The sequence below is a fragment of the Spermophilus citellus genome (genome assembly GCF_964194105.1).
Source record: "Spermophilus citellus genome assembly, chromosome: 6".
NCBI classification, from domain to species: domain Eukaryota; kingdom Metazoa; phylum Chordata; class Mammalia; order Rodentia; family Sciuridae; genus Spermophilus; species Spermophilus citellus.
In genome coordinates, this window is record NC_138187.1 from 33471846 (window position 1) to 33490462 (window position 18617).

The 18617-nt window shown below is 46.0% G+C and overlaps 1 protein-coding gene across 3 annotated transcripts in view; it reads left to right on the forward strand.

Moving 5' to 3' along the window:
• BAIAP2L1 (BAR/IMD domain containing adaptor protein 2 like 1) overlaps positions 1-18617 on the forward strand; it is an 89795-nt gene that overhangs the window by 53586 nt on the left and 17592 nt on the right. For all 3 annotated transcript variants that reach the window (XM_081297623.1, XM_081297625.1, XM_081297624.1), the window contains exons 4-8: positions 11546-11607; positions 11717-11788; positions 13550-13687; positions 14787-14939; positions 17447-17614. In XM_081297623.1, coding sequence (XP_081153749.1) covers positions 11546-11607; positions 11717-11788; positions 13550-13687; positions 14787-14939; positions 17447-17614 — 593 coding nt within the window. The remainder of the gene's footprint in view (positions 1-11545; positions 11608-11716; positions 11789-13549; positions 13688-14786; positions 14940-17446; positions 17615-18617) is intronic.

Below are 18617 nucleotides of genomic sequence, written 5' to 3' on the forward strand. Positions count from 1 at the left end.
TGCAGTGTTGTTGTAAGTTTTGAATTAAGGTAATGTCAGTCTTCTGACTGTATTCTTTCTTTTTTGGGGGGTGAGGGTGAGTATTGAACCCAAGAGCACTGAGTCACATTCCCAGCCCCTCCCCTTTTTTTAAATGGGGGGGGGTTACCATGAATTCAACTTGGGGGCACTCAACCACTGAGCCACATCCTCAGCCCTATTTTATATTTTATTTAGAGACAGGGTCTCACTGAGTTGCTTAGGTCCTCACTTTTGCTGAGTCTGGCTTTGAACTCATCATCCTCCTGCCTTAACCTCCCAAGCCACTGGGACTACAGGTGTGTGCCCCCAGGCCTGCCTGGATGAACCATGTCATCTGTGAATAACAGGTTTTCCCTTCCTTCCCAGCCTATTTGCCTTTATTTCCTTCACTCTTCCCATAGCGTTATTTCCGATTCCCAATGGGATTCTGCATAGGAGTCATGAGAGGGGATAGTTTTGCCTCATTCCCACTTGAAAGAAGGAGGGTTTCCCTTTAGCTTCCCACCATAAGAATGATGTTATCTATAGGATTTTGTGAATCATGTTTTTTGAGAATTTTCGCATCCCATTCATGATGCATCCATCTGTAGGTTTTCTTTTGTACTGTTTTTATCTGGTTTTGGAATTGGGGTGATGCTTCTCTCATGAATGAATTAACTCTCCCTTGGCTTTTATCCTCTGGAGGAGACTGTAAAGAACTTACATCACTTTCTTCCTCAAGTGTTTGGAGTTCACCAGTGAAACCATCTTGGCCTACTGCTCTCTACCTTGGAAGGTCATTACTTGTTGATTTAATCCCTTCAATAGATACGATCCTTTTCAAATTAAACTCAGCGTGTGTGGATTTTTAAAATATTTTTTTAGTTGTCAATGGACCTTTACTTTATTTACTTACATACTTACTTATTTATATGCAGTGCTGAGGATCGAACCCAGAGCCTCACACATGCCAGGCAAGCGCTCCACCACTGAGCCACAACCCCAGCCCTGCATGAGTGAATTCATGGGGTCAGTAGTGATGGCTCTCTGATTTTTTCCCCTAATTATCACATTTCAGTTATACAGAACAATGATTTTTATTGTGGCATGATATTAGCAATGTATGTTTCTTTCTTTTTCTCTTGGTTAACCTAGTTTGAAGATGACCAATTTTATGGGGCTTTTCAAAGAACTAGATTCTTTTTGTATTATTTTCTTCTCTTTTTCCCCCATTTTCATTCTTTGATTTCTGCTATACTATTATTTCTCTGCTTGCTTTAGGCTTTTATTGTTCTTTCTAATTTCCTGAAAAGGGAGCTTAGTTTGTTGGTTTAGGTCTTCTTTTCTAACATATGCATTCAATGCTATAAATTTCCAGCTAAGCCCCACTGTTGCTGCTCCTACAAAGTTTGATAAGTTACACTTTTTCATTTTCCCTTAGTTCAAACTATTTTTAAATTTCTCTTGAGATTACTTCTTTGACCCATGGGTTATTCGGAAATATGTTGTTTCATCTCCGAATATTTTGGGATACTCCAGCTATCTTTCCATTACTGATTGCTAGTTGAATTCTATTGTGGTCCGAGAGCCTACTTTGTACAATTTCTGTTCTTCTAAATGTGTGAAGGTGTGTTTTGTGGTCCAGAAAGTGGTCTTGGTGAGCGTAAAAAGAATTTGTTTTCTGCTGTTGGTGGAAATGTCTATAAATGTTGACGAGATGGAGTGAGTTGGTGGTGCGCAGTTTAGCTGTGCCCACTGACATCCTGCCAGCCGGGCTTGCCAATTACTGATCAGGGGTATTAAAGTCTCCAATTATCAAAGTAGATTCATCTGTTTATTCTTGAATTCCTATCAGTATGTATTTTGACTTTTTCATTTGGTCACATATCAAGGATTGTTATGTCTTCTTGGAGAATTGACTCCTTTATCGTAATATAATACCCTTCTTTATCCCTGAAAATATCCTTATTTTGAAGTCTGCTTTGTGTGAAGGTAATGTAACCACTAAGACTTCTTGGGATTAGTATTAGCATGATAACCCTACTTATCTCTTTTCTTCTAATATAGCTATATCTTTAGAGTTAAAGGGTTTCTCGTAGAGAACACATATGATGTATGAGGGTCTTGTGTTGTGTTTTTTTTTTAACCCATTCTTGTCTCTGTCTCTTGTGTGTGTGCACGCACTGCACGCACCTCCCTGGGGATGGAAGGAACCCAGGGAGCCTCATGCATGCTAGGCAAGCATTCTGCCACTGAGCCCCATCCCCAGCCCTTCCTTATATTTTATTTAGAGACAGGGTCTTGCTGAGTTGCTCAGGGCCTCGATAAGTTGCTGCAGCTGGCTTTGAGCTCATGATCCTCCTGCCTCAGCCTCCCAGGCCACTGGAATTACCAGTGTGCTCCACCTCACCCAGCTCTGTCAGTCTCTTTTAATTGATAGATTTAGACCACTCATATTTAAAGTGATTAGTGATATTATTGGATTTGTGATTTTTCTATCATTGTACTCTTTCAGTGGTGTTTTGTTTTGGTTTTTTAACTTCTTTGTCTTCTGATTTTTTGTTGTCCTTGTTTTTAGTTTGCTTGGGTTTTTTCATTTGTTCCTGCAGCACTGGGGATTAAACCCAGGGCCTCACACATCTAGGCAAGCATTCCGCCACTGATTTCTTCTCCCCATCTCTTTTCTTTGGTTTTCATTGAAGATTTTATGCTCCATTTTCTCCCCTCTTCATGTAATCACAATTATACTTTTTAAATGTTTTTACTACAATTTACAATTAGTCTATGTCCACTCTCAGATAATACTATACTTCTGCAGGTCCAGATGCCCCTCAGTTTACGATGAGCTATATCCTGATTAATCCGTCATACTTGAAGATGACCATTAAGTCAAAATGCATTTACTACACCTAACCTATTGAACATCGGAGCTTAACAACGCGGCGCACTGTAGAGTATCAGTTGTCCCCCCTCATAGTCACGTAGCTGGCTGGAAGCCCTGGCCACTGCTGCTGCCCAGCATCACAGGAAAGAATCATCATACCATGCATCACTAGCCCAGGAAAAGATCAAGATGAAAACTCAAAGTATGGTTTCTACTGAAAGCGTATCACTTTCATACCATTGTAAAATCAAAAAATCCTAAGTTGGGGGCTGGGGATGTGGCTCAAGCGGTAGCGCGCTCGCCTGGCATGCGTGCGGCCCGGGTTCGATCCTCAGCACCACATACCAACAAAGATGTTGTGTCCGCCGAGAACTAAAAAATAAATATTAAAAATTCTCTCTCTCTCTCTCTCTCTCTCTCTCTCTCTCTCTCTCTCTCTCTCTCTCTCTCTTTAAAAAAAAAAAAAAATCCTAAGTTGGAGACCATCTGTACCTAATTATAGGAGTTTAACAATTCTTTCCTCCCCTTGTTGCACATTCAATTACTAAATGAGTTAATAGTAAAAGGTTTTATTTACCTTAGTTCAATCCTTTTTCTCTCTGTGTCTTACTGGGGATTCCACTCAGCCCTGGAGCATGCTGTGCAAGCATGTTGCCATCCAGCTGTGCCTGAGCCCAACCCCTGCTTTTTCTTTTTGTTTCATTTTGAGGCAGGGTCTTGCTAAATTGCTGAGGCTGGCCTTGAACTTGGATCCTCCTGCCTCAGCCTCCTGAGTTGTTGGGATTACAGGGGTGCACCACCATGCACAGCTGTTTATTCCTTCTTGAATGGTCTTCCTTTATGTAGATCAGTGTTTTTGACCATGTGATTTTGTCTAAAGAACCTACTTTAACATTCAAGTATTTCTTTTTGTTTTTGGTATTCTACAGTTTGAATATAATATGCTGATGTCAGAATTTTAGTGTTTATCTTGTGTTCTCTGAGCTTTCTGGATCAGAGAAAATTCTCCAACATTATAATCAAATGTATTTTTTTTTCCTGTTCTTTTTTCTCCGTCTGGTTTTTCTACTATGGGTATGTCACATCTTTGATAACTGTCCATTCTTCTTGTATATTGTTCCCCTTTTCTCATTCTTTTTTCTCTTTGCACCTCAGCCTGGTGAGATTCCACCGACAGATCTTCAAGCTCATTGATTCCTCCCTCAGCCCTGTCCAGTCCCCTGGAGAGCCGGCTGGTCAAAGGCATTCTCCGTTTCTCTGGTTTCTAGCATTTCCTGTTGGTCTTCCATCAGCATTTCCGTCCCTTCCTACGAACGAGGACATCTGTTCTTGCCGGGTGTCTGCTTTCCTAGTAGTGCCCTTAGGATCTTCATCATGGCTGTCCCAAGTTCTCAGTCTTATTATTCCAAAGTCTGTGCCGTGACCGAGTTTGGTTCCGATGCTTGCTGTGTCTCCTGTTGGAAGGTGAACGTGCTGGATCAGGTCACTGGGTGGGTCAGTGCCTTCAGTGCTGGGATGTGTTTTCTGGCCAGGGTGTACGTCATGTTCTATGTGCCTGTAGCTCTGCCTGCACCAGGGGCTCCGGTTTTCCTCCAGTGTCCCTGTTTGTGACTCCTCTGTTGCTTGTGGTTTCTCTAGAAAATTCTATTCCGTGGAGTCTGTCCTGGAGCCCTGGGGTGGTGAAATACTGGGAACAGGAAGTGTCGCTCTGCTATCTCAGGTTGAAATCTTGGTTGTTGTGGTGTTTTGTGGACGTTTCCTGGTCGGCCAGGCTACCTGGGATCTGATCTTTGGAAGAGTTTCTCAGCCTTTTTGTTCCTCCCCTCAGAGAAGAAGACTCAGGGGGCTGGAGTGAGCCAGTCGCTCTCCCCCAGGTCAGATGAGGCATCAATAAAGCAGTGTCCCTCCAGTGTCCCTCGAGGGCTGGCCTTGCTCACCTAGCACAGAACAGGACTCTAGGCTTATTTAAGGGCGGTGATATTTTCCCTCACCGTTGCTAAAGGGAAATTGTTTCCAGTCTTCACAGTAAGAACCTGATGCGGCTCCTAGAGGAGGGGACCAGGGACCGAGCTCTGGAGTCCTACCTCAGCTCCACACTGAGCTGGCCACTCATCCCTTCCGGCCTGAGACTCCCCACCAGGGTGGCTCCTGCACTGGCTTTTTTTTAAGCACTACTGGGGTTGAACCCAGGAACATTCTCTCTCTGAGCTACTTCCCCAGACCTTAGTATTTTATTTTGAGACAGGGTCTCACCCAGCTGCCCAGGCTGGCCTCAAATGTGACGCACCTGCCTCAGCTGAGTGTCTAGGATCACAGCCTCCCCGGCCCACACGGCTCCTCACACTGGCTTCTGCTCCCAGGAAACTGAGTCCTTGACCAACCTTCTCTCCACTTTTCCAGGCCAGCCTGCCACCCTGTCAGCTCAATTCTCTGATGAACCTAAAGAGTTGTTGTTTCTCAGTTTATGTTGCTGGGATTTGGGGGGGGGGGGGTTGTTCTGTTTGAGACTGGGGTCTCACAGTTTGGCCCAAGCTGGCCTTGAACTCCTGGGCTTGAGGGATCTTCCTGTGGCAGCCTCCCAGGGGCTGAACTACAGGCAGGGGCCCCTGCACCAGGCTCTTTGCTGGAATCTTCTGGAACAATTTTTTGCTTGTTTCATTTTGTGAGTAACGAGGGATAACCTCCAAGCCCTTTACCTGTCGGAACAGAACCCAGAATTGCCTATTCAGTAATCAACAGTAGCCAGAATATGTACTCTCCGAGGGATAAATTCTGATAAATACAGTTTATAAAACAGGAGAAAGGTCAATCCTTAAGGGTGGACTGTTATGAATTCTGTTTAATATAGCAAAATGCAGTGAGGTGGAGGAAAGCCTTTAAGTGTCTTTTCTTACATGATAGATTGACAGTTTTCCTTTGGAACCCAGGGGATAGGTGAAGAAAGGAACCGAAAGGAGAAGTGGGAGCCAAGTTTAGGTGAAGTAGGTGTCTGTTTCTCCTTTGTTCTATACTTTTTAAGAATTATTCTGAAACATTTGAGCGTACAAAGATTATACATATGTGTAAGAACAAAATAAAAAAGAAGGGCTGGGGCTGGGGCTCAGTTTAGTTTTTTTTTTTTTTTTTCCTTTTTTTTTTTAAATGTGTGCTAGGGATTGAGCCCAGTGCCTCATGCATGCAAGGCAAGCGCTCTACCACTGAGCTACAGCCCAGCCCCTAGTAAGTGGATTTTCATAAAACAAATACCCAGGGGCTGGGGCTGGGGCTCCATGGTAGAGCGCTTGCCTCACGTGTGTGAGACACTGGGTTCGATTCTCAGCACCTCATATAAATAAAAAATAAAGGTCCATCAGTAACTAAAATGAATAAAATAAATATTTTTTAAAAAATCATTGTCTCCAAAAATAAATAAGCAAATACTGCAATAAAGAATTGGTATTGTAAGCTTGAATCAAAAATGCCAAGGTGGGGTTGTGGCTCAGTGGTTAAGTGCCCCTAGGCTCAATCCCCTGTACCAAAGTACAAAAAATAAATAAATAGATAAATAAATAAATAAATAATGCCGAATTAGTAGGTCAGCACTCAGGAGCTCAAGATCGTAACTTTGAAATGTCTGGTCTTTGTGATTGGATTTAGATTATGGTTTTTTGTATGTTTGTTTGGTATCAGGGATTGAACCCAGGGGTGCTTTACCACTAAACCACATCTTCAGCCATTTTTATATTTTATTTAGAGACAAAGTCTCACTGAGTTAGTTGCTTAGGGCCTTGTTATGTTTCTGAGGCTGGTTTTGATTTTACAGTCCTGCCTCAGCCTCCCAAGACGCTGGGATTACAGGCGAGCACCACGGCACCCGGCAGGTTATACACCCGTAGCTGGAATGTTGTCTGAGTAATTTTGTGTCCACTGAATATCAAATGTGGGCACACAAGCATTCATTTCCTCTTGTTTTTATATAAATGTGGTTGTCCAGTAAAGGGGTCATGTGATTTCTACACCACAGGTAATTATTTTTTTCTACTGTTACTAACAAGCAATTTGTGGGAGAAAACTTCCAAATTATGCAACTATCTTGTTTCCTCATCAATATTTGTACCCTCGACTTAGCACCTCTTAGTAACTTTGGCCCCAGCCAGTCTTCACTCAGTGCTGGGTGGTGACTTCTCAGTTCTGACCCTCCCTCCTCCCTTACTGATGGCCGCTGGGCCGCCTGCCTTCAGCAAGGCACCTCCTTGTCTGCCCTGTCTGTTTGATCCATTGTCACCATGGACCTGTGGACTCCTAGAATCTTCAACAATTTACTATTTATTATTCCCCTTTTGGTGCTCAAACTGCCCCATATTTGACCAGTACCCGTTCCTTGTGAAAGACGTTCATTAGAGCTGGAGTTCTAACATGAGCAGTAACATGTAGTGGGTTAAGTCAGAAGGAGACCTTTGGAGGAACGTGCAACAAGTGTCACCCTGTGCCCTTGTGGCATTGTCCCTGCATTCACTTCCCTTACAGGGACAGAGCCACTGTTAGAGGGGCAGAGCCCCCCGTGTGGTCACTAATCTGCCTGTGTGCTAATTCCACGTGGGGGGCCTCTGACCTCAGCTGCACACTTGCCAACTTACGTGTATTTGCTCTTCACTTCTATTATATTTTCTCCTGATCACGTTTGATATTTGGAAAATCATCAGAAAGAGTCTGTTCTTTTCCAGTGACATTTTTGATCCGTCTAGCTTTACTCCGCACAGCGTTACTTCAGACCAGTAGGAGGCTGGCCTGCCTCGGTTACTGGACAGTCTCATTCCACTTGTAGTAACACGTAGGAAGTGGCGCGTGACTCAGCCACTACTCTGCTTTCTGGAAATAATGAGTGTTCAGAGCACCCGTGATCAGATATAAATGGAAAGCGTCTTTTTCCCGGCCTATGCGTTCCGCACATGTTCCCTGCTGCTCGGGTCCTTCAGCAGTCTCCATCTGGCTCCTGAAATTTTTAGAATTTTTAAATTGGTGAAGAGTTGTATAGTCAAAAATATGCTAATAGTCTAGTGGGTAGTGGGGACTGTAGCACTTGCCCAGCATGTGCCAAACCCTGAGTTTGATCTCTGGCACCTCAAAAAGAAGAAAAACTCAAAGACCCATATTTCAAATGAAAACTTTCTATGTTTATGCCAATAGTATCCTTTAAATTTTGTTATTTAGCATTTAAAATCCATACTGCCTGTTGGCCAGATGCATCTTTTTTTGTTGTTGTATTTGTTTGTTTGTACTATGTGACACAACACTCCACTGAATATATATTTTTATATAGTATTATTTAAAGTGTTGAACATATTTGTTCATGGTTTCCAGTAAGAGTATATCCCTATTGTTTGTATGAATTTTTTGGAAACTTGATGGTAGGTACTGTATTTTGAGTTCATGATTTTGAAGTACATATATATATTAAATCTAGATCCTTTGAGCCTGGATGGGTTCCATCCCCAGCACATGGAAATCTTTTTTTTTAGTTAAAAAAATTTATAGATTCCTTTAATATTGTCAGTTAAGAATACAGTACGTGCAGACTGAATCACAGGACTATAATCACTGAGTTTCTCCCCACCTGGAAGGGAGGCATGGAGGGCTGGGGCAGGGAATGCGGCCTCCTGTCAGGGCACGCACTTAGTTCTGCTCTATTTGAATCTGGGTTGTGCTTTCTCCACTCCACCCTCCAGTGTTTTCAGGGTTTGGTTTCTTTCTTTTTTTTCCTTCTCACGTGTGATTTATGAAGAAGTAGGTTCACAGGACTCAGAGCAAAGGCCTGGAGGGTGGGGGGCATGACTTTTCAAACACAAAGCAACACTCACTGAATCCAAGACTAGATCTGCAGATCGAACATAAACGCAGTTTTTCATCTTGTTTTCAAAATATACTTGAGCAGCTTGCACAATCCCAGCCAAGGTGTGTGTCAGCCCTTTTATGACCGAGGACTCGGTGGCTGCCACTGTGGGGCCAGGGACAGGAGTAACAAGGCCCAGGTTCCCTGCCTGCCCACTGTGAATGGACTGGTTCACTAGCCTGAGCCTCAGTGTGAGGGGCAGGGCAGGGTGGCCCGCAGGGCCAGAGCACCAGGGTCACCCAGCGCCTGTCCTCAGGAGTGTCCTGGCCGCACATCGCGCGCTCCTCAAGTCCTCAGTACACCGGGTTGTGGAAACAAAGTCACAGAGAACAAAGACTGTGGCTGCCGAACTTCAGCCTGGGTGGCTCTCATGATTTAAGCCAAATTATTTTTAGGCATTTTTTTTTCTCTAACTTGCCAAAGATAGAGTACTTAATCTTCAGATAATTGAAGTGAATTTTGTTTGTGTTTCATCTTTAACAAGGACTTAGTTGTTCAGGGGGTTAAAATAGATGTAAAAGAAACTCAGAGTATTCTAATACCTAAGATGACTAAATGATGATCAAACGGCACATGAATGTCCTCATGTTCTCCGCCATGGAAGGCTCCTTCTGCAAAGAATCCCCTCTGATTTTTCATAGTTTTGGGAAGGAAAGCGTGAAGGACGCAGGAGGGAAAGCTGGTGAACTGGGCGGTGGCACCCTGAGGGCTGGGGATGGCTGAGCTCTGAGTCTGTCTGGCAGGTTGTCCTGTTTGACTTCCTAGAATCACAGAGCTGAGGGAAGGGGCTATTTTGTGACTTCACAGTGTGTGACCTCCCGGGTTATGTACCAGTAGGCAATTCTCTGTCCTTCCACCTGCAGAGGTTAGGGACATGGCTCATGGAGGATTCAGTTGTTGCTCAGAACTGGTTTGTCTGGGACACCAGGAGAACTGGGTAGTGACCTGTTGCACCTGTATTTTGGAAAGATCCCTGGCCCCTGTGAAGAAGGTGATCCCTAAGAGAACACGGGGTCAAGGAGGGGTGTCCACAGAGATAAGGCCTGAGCCGGGCTTGGGTACAGGGAGGCAGGAAAGGACCTTAAAGAGTCAGCTGGCAGCACCCTGTGGGGACGAGGAGATTCCTCCCCTTACTGCTGGTTGAACAGACTCAGTGAGCGGGTGTCCATGATGTCACCTGTCCTTCCCACATGTCCTCTCCCTGGCAGGAAGGAGATAGGAGCCTGGGAAGGGCCGGCACAGCTTTTGCCCGAGGAAGCACGGTGAGGGAGGGCATATCTTCCCTAGAGGCAGCCACATGGAGGCACCATGTGCCCAGCAGCGGGCCTCAGCCCTGAGTAAGACACAGGCGAGCGGGGCCCTCATGGCTGGCTGGCAGAGCTGGGGCAAGGAGATGAGGGGTGGGGGCGACTTAACCCACACACCTGTCCAGTCTGAGGTGCCTCTGGGGTGTCCAGGTGGAGGAGTCCAGGTGGAGGTGGGAATTCTGAGTCAGAGGGTGAGGGGAAGTCAGCTGTCTTGAATGCTCCTGGATGGCAGCGAGAGCCACTTGTGCAGAGTCACAGCTGAGGCCACGGTCTTTCCCTGAGTCCCACCACAGTCCTCGTTTTTACCCTTCCCCGGAGTCATTCAGCTCACCACGGGGTTCTTTTTACTTATGTGTGACACTAGAATTCACTTTGGTATAATATACAAGGATGGCATATATCTTATTCTAATTGGAACCCCAATCTTATGGCTGTACATGATGGTGGGTGCACTCGGGTGTATTCGTGTAAGTTCATGGGGAATGTATATTGGGCTCACTCCACTGTCTTTCCTGTTCCTAACCCCGCTGCCCTCATTCCCCTTTGTCTAATCTACTGAATATCTGCTCTCCCCCTGTCCCCCGTTATAGTGGTTATCTTCCACATGGCAGCAAAGACACTCAACCTTTGGCTTGGGGGACTGGCTTGTTTTGCATAGCCTGCTGGTCCTCAGACCCTTCCATTTACTTGGAAGGTCATAAAGTCACCTTCTGCCTGGCTGAGTGACACTCCTGTGTACGTTCTAACCTGGCCACTGAACTGTGGGGTGAGCCGTCCTGTTGTCTGGCTCGGTGTGGTTCTGAATGATTCTGTGTCAGGTATCGGATGCACTTGGTTCCTGGAGACAGGTCGGCAGAGAGAGCCTGTCCCTCACTCTTGTCAGAGGAAAGTGGCAAAACGTCAACACGCTGCTACCAACTGCAAGAGATGAGCTCCGCAAACTGTGTGGTCAGACCGCTGCTCTCTGCAGTGAGGCTCTTTGTCCTAGAACATTCTCTCTGTCATGTGACTGCCCCTGTTTCAGAGAAGTGGTGTCATCCCGGGAGACCTGGGGCTGAGCGCGGTCCTGGCTGCAGTTTCCCCTGGCACTCATATTTTCCAGAACAATACAAGAACTACAGCGGGACGAGAGGGAATAGCCACTTTCTCATATGACTGGCAAATAGTCAGATTACTCCGGAGGTCAGATAAAAATAACTAATTTGTTCCTATAGTTAGTTCCTGTGATGACCGAGGTAATCTTCTGTAAGAAAATTTCAAAATTAATCAGATCTAGGTTCTGGCTTAGGAAATGAGTAAAATAGAACAATGTGGATTTGAAGACAGTGGGCTCTGGATGTTGTGAAGAAAGTCTGCCCCCAGCTGGCCCTCCTTGGACCCCCTGGGGACCATGGCCCTGCTGTGCTTCCTCCCACCCCTGTGCGCCCTTTGTATCTATGCGGAGGGTGCGCTGGCTTCGGCTAACGGGTCTGGTTTTGTCCGCAGGCCACGTCCTCATAGAGATCTCCAGCACCCACAAGAAGCTCAACGAGACTCTCGATGAGAATGTATGTGGATGTCTTCATATTTGCAAAATATGTTCATTTTATTTTTAAATTTTATTTTGCCTAAAATCACAAATCTGGTGTGGATTTTTTTATTTCCTTTTGTTAACAGTTCAAAAAATTCCACAAAGAGATTATCCATGAGCTGGAAAAGAAAACAGAACTGGATGTAAAATACATGAACGTGAGTAGGGTGGTCACCCTCCCCCACCCCGGGGTCTGACCTCGTGGCCCCAGAACTTTCCCCATTGCTTGGTCAGCAGCCAGTGGGGTGGGGGTGGCCTTGATACAGGCCTGGCGTTGATACGGGTCTGGCTGCATAAAACAATCAAGCCCTTTGGGCTGAGTAGGCCCAGTTTTGCCACCACGCGGGATCTGCATTAAAAGAAGCGTAGAAGAAAAAATATGGAAGAAATCACAGTGCCCTGGAGAGCAGGGGTCTCAGAGGGTGCTTCTCTGTGACAGGGCCACTATATTGTGTCCTGCAGCCGGTGCTTTCACAGACCAGCGGTTGAGGGCATGAGTTATGCGTGGGAGGGTGCCAGAAGCCTGTCCTGTGGGTGCCTCTTGCCTGTCACCCAGGATCGTCCATTTCAGTGGTTTTCTGGGCTCTTTCCATTTGGTCCCCCGCCGCAGTGCATGGGCTCTCCCCATCTTTCATTTCTGCTCTAGAATGCTTGCTTGCTTTTGCCACCCCAAGTCCCCTTTCTTATTACCAAGACCCCATGTAGCAGTAAGTGATACAGGTTACCCCCAAATCATGCCCACCCACCCACACACCCTGCCACCCGTGTGGCCTGCACAGTGCTTTGCTCTGCACTGCTGGAGAGACCACAAGGCCTGACACAACTGTTCAGGCACATTTAATTCTGAGCCTTTTGTGTATGTTATCTGATTTTAGTCTCTACAAAAACCCCATAATGTACATGCAGCTTAGTAGAAGGAAGGCATGGATTTTAGAGAAATTGATTGCTGAGATCACACAGGCAATGAGAGTGTAACCTGGCTCTATGAGGCTCCGACACTAAGTTCTTAAACATTCTATTGCTGGACATGGTGGTGCAGCCTGTAATCCCAGCAGCTCAGGAGGCTGAGGCAGAAGGATTGCGAATTCAAAGCCAGTCTCAGCAACTTAGCAAGGTCTAAGCAACTCTGTGAGACCCTGTTTCTAAATACAAAATAGGGCTGGGGATGTGGCTCAGTGGTAGAGCGCTCCTGAGTTCAGTCTCCGGTGTACACACACACACATACACACACACACACAAATCCACTCTGTTACACAGGAACCCCAAAAAGCCACAGTCAATTGCATTTGTTCATTCCGTCTCTTGTAGGTTGACTCAAAAAACAGGAACATGTGATTGAGTTTATGTAATCACTAAAACACATACTTACCACCCAGTGTCCAAAAATCTTTCAGGAAAAGGAAGAATAAAAGAGACTGTTGTTCCTGGAGAGCTGCCCTTGTGGTCAAGGGTCCTCATACAAGCAGGGGACGTGAGAACAGACAACCCCATCATGTTCAAGAGGAATGGGGGGATCTGTGTGAAGTGTGGGTGTGAGGATGTCAGAGTTGCAGTGAGCCACACAGTGATGCGTGAGCAAAAAAATGGTCACGCGTGGTGCCTCAGTTAAATAAGCACAACAGGGCTGGGGATGTGGCTCAAGCGGTAGCGCGCTCGCCTGGCATGCGTGCGGCCCGGGTTCGATCCTCAGCACCACATACCAACAAAGATGTTGTGTCCGCCGAGAACTAAAAAATAAAAAAATATATATTTTTTTTTAAAAAATTCTCTCTCTCCTCTCTCACTCTCTCTTAAAAAAAAATTCTCTCTCTCTCTCTCTCTCTCTCTCTCTCTCTCTCTCTCTCTCTCTCTCTCCCCTCTCTCACTCTCTCTTTAAAAAGAAAAAAAATAAATAAATAAGCACAACATTTAATTCACAGGCAACTCTAAAAAGATACCAAGCAGAACACAGGAATAAATTAGATTCTTTGGAGAAATCTCAAGCTGAGTTGAAGAAGATCAGAAGGAAAAGTCAAGGAGGACGAAATGCACTAAAATACGAACACAAAGAGATCGAGGTGAGCTTTTCCTTGGTGTTTGCTTTTGCTGTAGGGTATTGTTTGTACACTCTACGGGGAGGCGGGGCTGTGCCTACTCACTGCTGTGCTACTGCTGTAGTTAAAAATAAGCATTATTTATTAAAAGTATTAAGAGCTGAAGACTGCAGAATTTTCCAGAGTCAAAAATGATTAGTCTGTGAGCTGGGTTTGGCACACGCCTGTCATCACAACTACGCTGAGGCAGGGGATCCAGGTTCAAGGCCAGTCTGAGCACTTTACTGAGAGCCTGCCTTAACGTTTTAAAAAGAGCTGGGAATGTGGCTCCGTGGTAGAGCACATGCCTTGGGTTACATCTCCAGCACCTCAGAAAACAAGCAAGAAATATAACTGATTGGGTCAGGCGTGGTAGCACATGCCTGTAATCCCAGCAACTCGGGAGGCTGAGGCCAGAGGATCAATTTTGAGGCCAGCCTGGGCAACTTAGCAAGACCCTGTCTCAAAATAAAAAAAGGACTGGAGATGTAGCCCAGTGATGAAGAGCTCCTGGATTCAATCCCAGCCTCAAAAAAAAAAGTAATGCGTCCACGGCCACCTAAAAACATTAGCATTTCCCCCTGACATGGGTAGGAGCAGAGGCCTCCTTGACTGGTATTGCTGTCCCCATTTAACACCCATTTTACAGTGAGGGGAAGTGAAGTTTAGGTTAATCCTATGGTTGGTATTTGGAACCCGGGCTTAAACCTGGAGCTCTCTGGCTCCAAAGTCCACAGTGCTCTCCGGGAGAACGCCGTCATCACGACCATATCTCTGGGGCACAAAGTAGTATTTTGTGCTTGGCGTCCAGTGGGAATATGAAACTCCTGGCCACTTCTTTCCACATGGTGAATCAAGGACCTTGATGATGGTATCTGCTCCAGTCAGATTCCAACTCTGCCTGTAGAAGGTCTGTCTGCATTTAGTGTTTATTCTGTTATCAAAATAAACTGAGCATAAAGATGACAGGAGATAAATGTCAGGCCATGCAGCTATCTGATGCCTTGTGTCATACTTTTATCGTTGTTGTTTATTTTCCTAGTACATAGAGACTGTTACTTCTCGTTGTTGTTTATTTTCCTAGTACGTAGAGACTGTTACTTCTCGCCAGAGCGAAATCCAGAAATTCATTGCAGATGGCTGCAAAGAAGCTCTGCTTGAGGAGAAAAGGCGCTTCTGTTTTCTAGTGGACAAACACTGCAGCTTTGCAAATCACATACACTATTATCACTTACAGGTGAGTGTGTGGGCAGATCGCAGTAAGTGTACCAGCATAAGCAGATGCCCTGGATGCTCTCCCTTCTGGGTGGGCCCCCTATAAAGCAGTGGTAGCCTATTTGCCAATAAGAAGATTCAAAAAAAATTATTTTTTTGCCAATTTGAATGTGTAAACATATAAAAATACAGATATATTTATCATATGTCTACTTATAATATTTAATTAATTTAGTAATCACCCATATTAAAATTCCTTATAATGCTTATTCATTGAGAAATAGCAACTTTTTTCTTTTCTCACCTACAAATTGATTTTTCATACACTCTGATGGTCTGGAGTGTCAGTGTCTTTTTTTCCTCCCTTGTCCTGAGGATCAAATCCAGGGGCACTCGACCCCCGAACTATACCCTTAGCCCTTTTTATTTTGAACCAGGGTTTCACTAAGGTGCCCAGGCCAGCCTTGAACTTGCGATCCTCTTGCCTCTGCCTCCGTGAAGCTGGGATTACAGGTGTTCTCCTGTGCCAGTGTCTTGACCAGGGCCAGCCCCTGGGTGGTCTGAGATGCTTTTCTTGTAGACTTTGGAGGGATGGTCACTGGCAACTCTGCATCAGCATGGACCCCCATTCATACCCATCAGGACAGCTGGTCCCATTACTGTTCACTCATCTTCAAGGTGTTCATTCATGATCCCCTCAGCTGAGTGGTTGACTGACTTAGTTCCCTGCTCCTGATACGTGCAGCTGTGAGGTTAGAACCCAGGAGCTATTATACAACGTGCTAAATTTTCCTTCCTCTTCTATTTTTTTTTTAATTATGAATTCTCTGGGGCCTATGTATGTATCCAAAACTAGCACTAATTGAGGTCAGATATCCACTGTTGTTCATAATAAGGTAATTCAGAGAGTGCTCCACAGTAGGAGATGCTTTGCAAGAGCTTAAACATAAGTCAACTGTCCCTCTCTTTTGGGGGCAGTCTTGGCCTTATGTGTGTATATGTGCATATGTTACCTATTCTAAGAAGGTTTTGCAACTTGAAGAAATATTCAGCCAACTAATACATAAATACCTAAGATTTAAAATTGTGATAGCAAAAAACGAACTACTATATTAAGTGTTTGCTTTTGTTAACCTTATACTACTTACAGCAATGTTGAGGTAGCTTTAGAAACTTGTTTCCGTGGCGAGGGCCTTGTCCTGCAGCAGGGTCATGCCGTGGAGAGCTGTAAGTGGCCCCGAAGCTCCCTTTCTCTGGCCAGCCCCACTGTGCCGTGAGGCAGCCTGGGCTGTTTTCAGGGAGCGCCGTTTATTGGCAAGCTCTTTCTTAGACTTAACCTTGGGTCCCTGCTATGCTTTGGAGTGGCACACACCAGTTCTGTGTTTTCTTTACTAGAACTTCTTTGACTATCTGAAAACTGCTTTGTGACTTCCCTTATCACAGCCAAAGCATCCCAGTCTTTTTTGTGGCTTTGGATGAGGCAGGGCCAAGCTGTTGGTCCATTGTGTGGCACTGCCCCAGTTTGTCAAGGGAATAGTCAGGGTGGGCTTTGCTGGGGGTCCTTGTGTCCCCAGGATATACATCAGCATCCCCAGCCACTCCTGATAAACCTAGAGTCTGCATAGGAACCATGCGATCGCTATGTTAAGTAGCTTCACGAATGGCTCCTACTTCCCTTCTCTGGCCAGACTGCTGCCCTGGGACAGGGCTTCACTGAGAGGCTTCCGGAGCCTCTGGGAGTCCCATTGCCAGAAGCAGAGTAGGCTTGAGGGAGCAGGAGGGCTGTCCCAGCCTCCGGGCTTCTCTGCCCACCTGTGCCTCTGGGCTGTCCCCGCTGCTCCATGAGGCCTTGCTTAGCCTGTGGGAGGGCACCCTTGGTACTTTCACCACACCCTACCTGCGGTCCCTCCATCCCAGGCCAAAATCTGACTGACTTGTCAACATGTGCCTTGGTCTTCTCAAAGTCCAAGGGGTTCCTGGGCCTCTCACCAGCAACTGAGGAGATGCTCTTAGGAGTAGGAAGAAGGAGACTGTGATTGGTATTTCTGGGGCAACTCAGAAAATAGTGAGATTCACAGATTGCCCACCCCTGCCTCCTTTAGCATTTGAACTGATTCTTTCTTTGGGGGCAGGTGTTTTGTCATTTTTGTTTGTTGGTTGGTTTTGGTGCCTGTGCATGCCAAGCACGTGCTCTACCACTGAGCGCACCCCAGCCCTGGGCGATTTCTACTTATTTGCCACCTCTGCATTAGGTGTGTGTTTACACTGAGGCAGCAGAGAAGTTCCTTGAGGGTGGAGTCTGCTGCCATCTCAGCAAATGAGACACAGCAGGTGCTCACAGATGCTTACCCCAAAATAACACCCCCGGTGGACTGGCCCAAAGGACCAGGGCTTCCTGAATTAAACTCGGAGCTCCCCCCTTCTGGTGGGAAGCCAGTGATTCATTATCAGTGATGCCACGCGATGCGGTGTTGCCAGCTCTTCACACAGTGCACCTCTGTGTTTACTTTGTTTCTTTGGGATTTACAGTCTGCAGAATTACTCAATTCCAAACTGCCCCGGTGGCAGGAAACCTGTTGTGATGCCACCAAAGTGCCAGAGAAAATCATGAACATGATAGAAGAAATAAGAACTCCAATCTCTACCCCTGTAGCCGGGACACCTCAGCCGTCACCCATGATTGAAAGAAGCAACATGGTAGGAATCGATCACTCTTCTCTATTTCAACTGCATGTTTACTGATATGATTTGGCCCAAAGGACCAGGGCTTCCTTTGTTGGTTGAAATCATGATCTCTCCTTGTCTACTTTTCTCAGCTTTTTTCCTTTACCTTCAGATTTGGAATGAGCTGTGCAAATGTGGAATACTATGTGTAGCACTTTTGTCTCTTTTTTAAAATTTTGTTACTCTTTTTAATTGTAATGATTCCAGCTTTATAAGTTTATCCCCAGTGAAGAAAGTATAGGTGTCTTGGAAAAGAGACTGAAAATCTCCTGTGCCATTGACCCAACGTCAGTCACTCGGGGAGGGGGGTATTCAAGGTAAGGAATTCAGGCTCTCTAGTTCCCTCGTGTTGGGACCTGGGCATGACAGCCTTCTTAGTTTTCACAAGCACGTGTGGAGATCTGGATCCAAGGTGTCTGGACACAGGGATCCCCCACACTCGTTCATCTCCAGCCCCCAAAAATGATAGCCTCCTAGCCCCAGAACAGAACCCTGAGCACCTGCAAAAGTAAGAAATAGTGCCACGAGGAGCAGCAGCGCTGAGGAGTGAGAGAAGGGCGGGATCAGGGCGCAGGGAATCAACATGGGAGGAGCCTCCTGCCAAGGGTAGAGCTGCTGAAGGAGCAGGGAGCAGAGGTGCAGGAGATAGGACGTGGATCTCTATGCAGTCTCTTCCCTGGCCCCAACTACAGGCCTCAGGGCCTTTGGTCTACCTGACAGCATATCTGGACTCCCGGCGGTGGGGGCGAGCGCCCCTGGAAGAACGTGCTGCCTGCCCCACCCCCCTCGCTGTGGCACCGGTGGCAATGAGAACGGAGCAAGTGCAGACTAGCAGACCAGTGAAAAGAAGAGTGGCCAGCAGGGGCTCCTGGACACTGGGAAATCCACATCACGAAAGGAGGCACCAGAATAAACCAGCAGGACCAACTGGGGTCACAGAGTCAGCAGAGGTGGAGGAAGCCATCAAGAACTACTG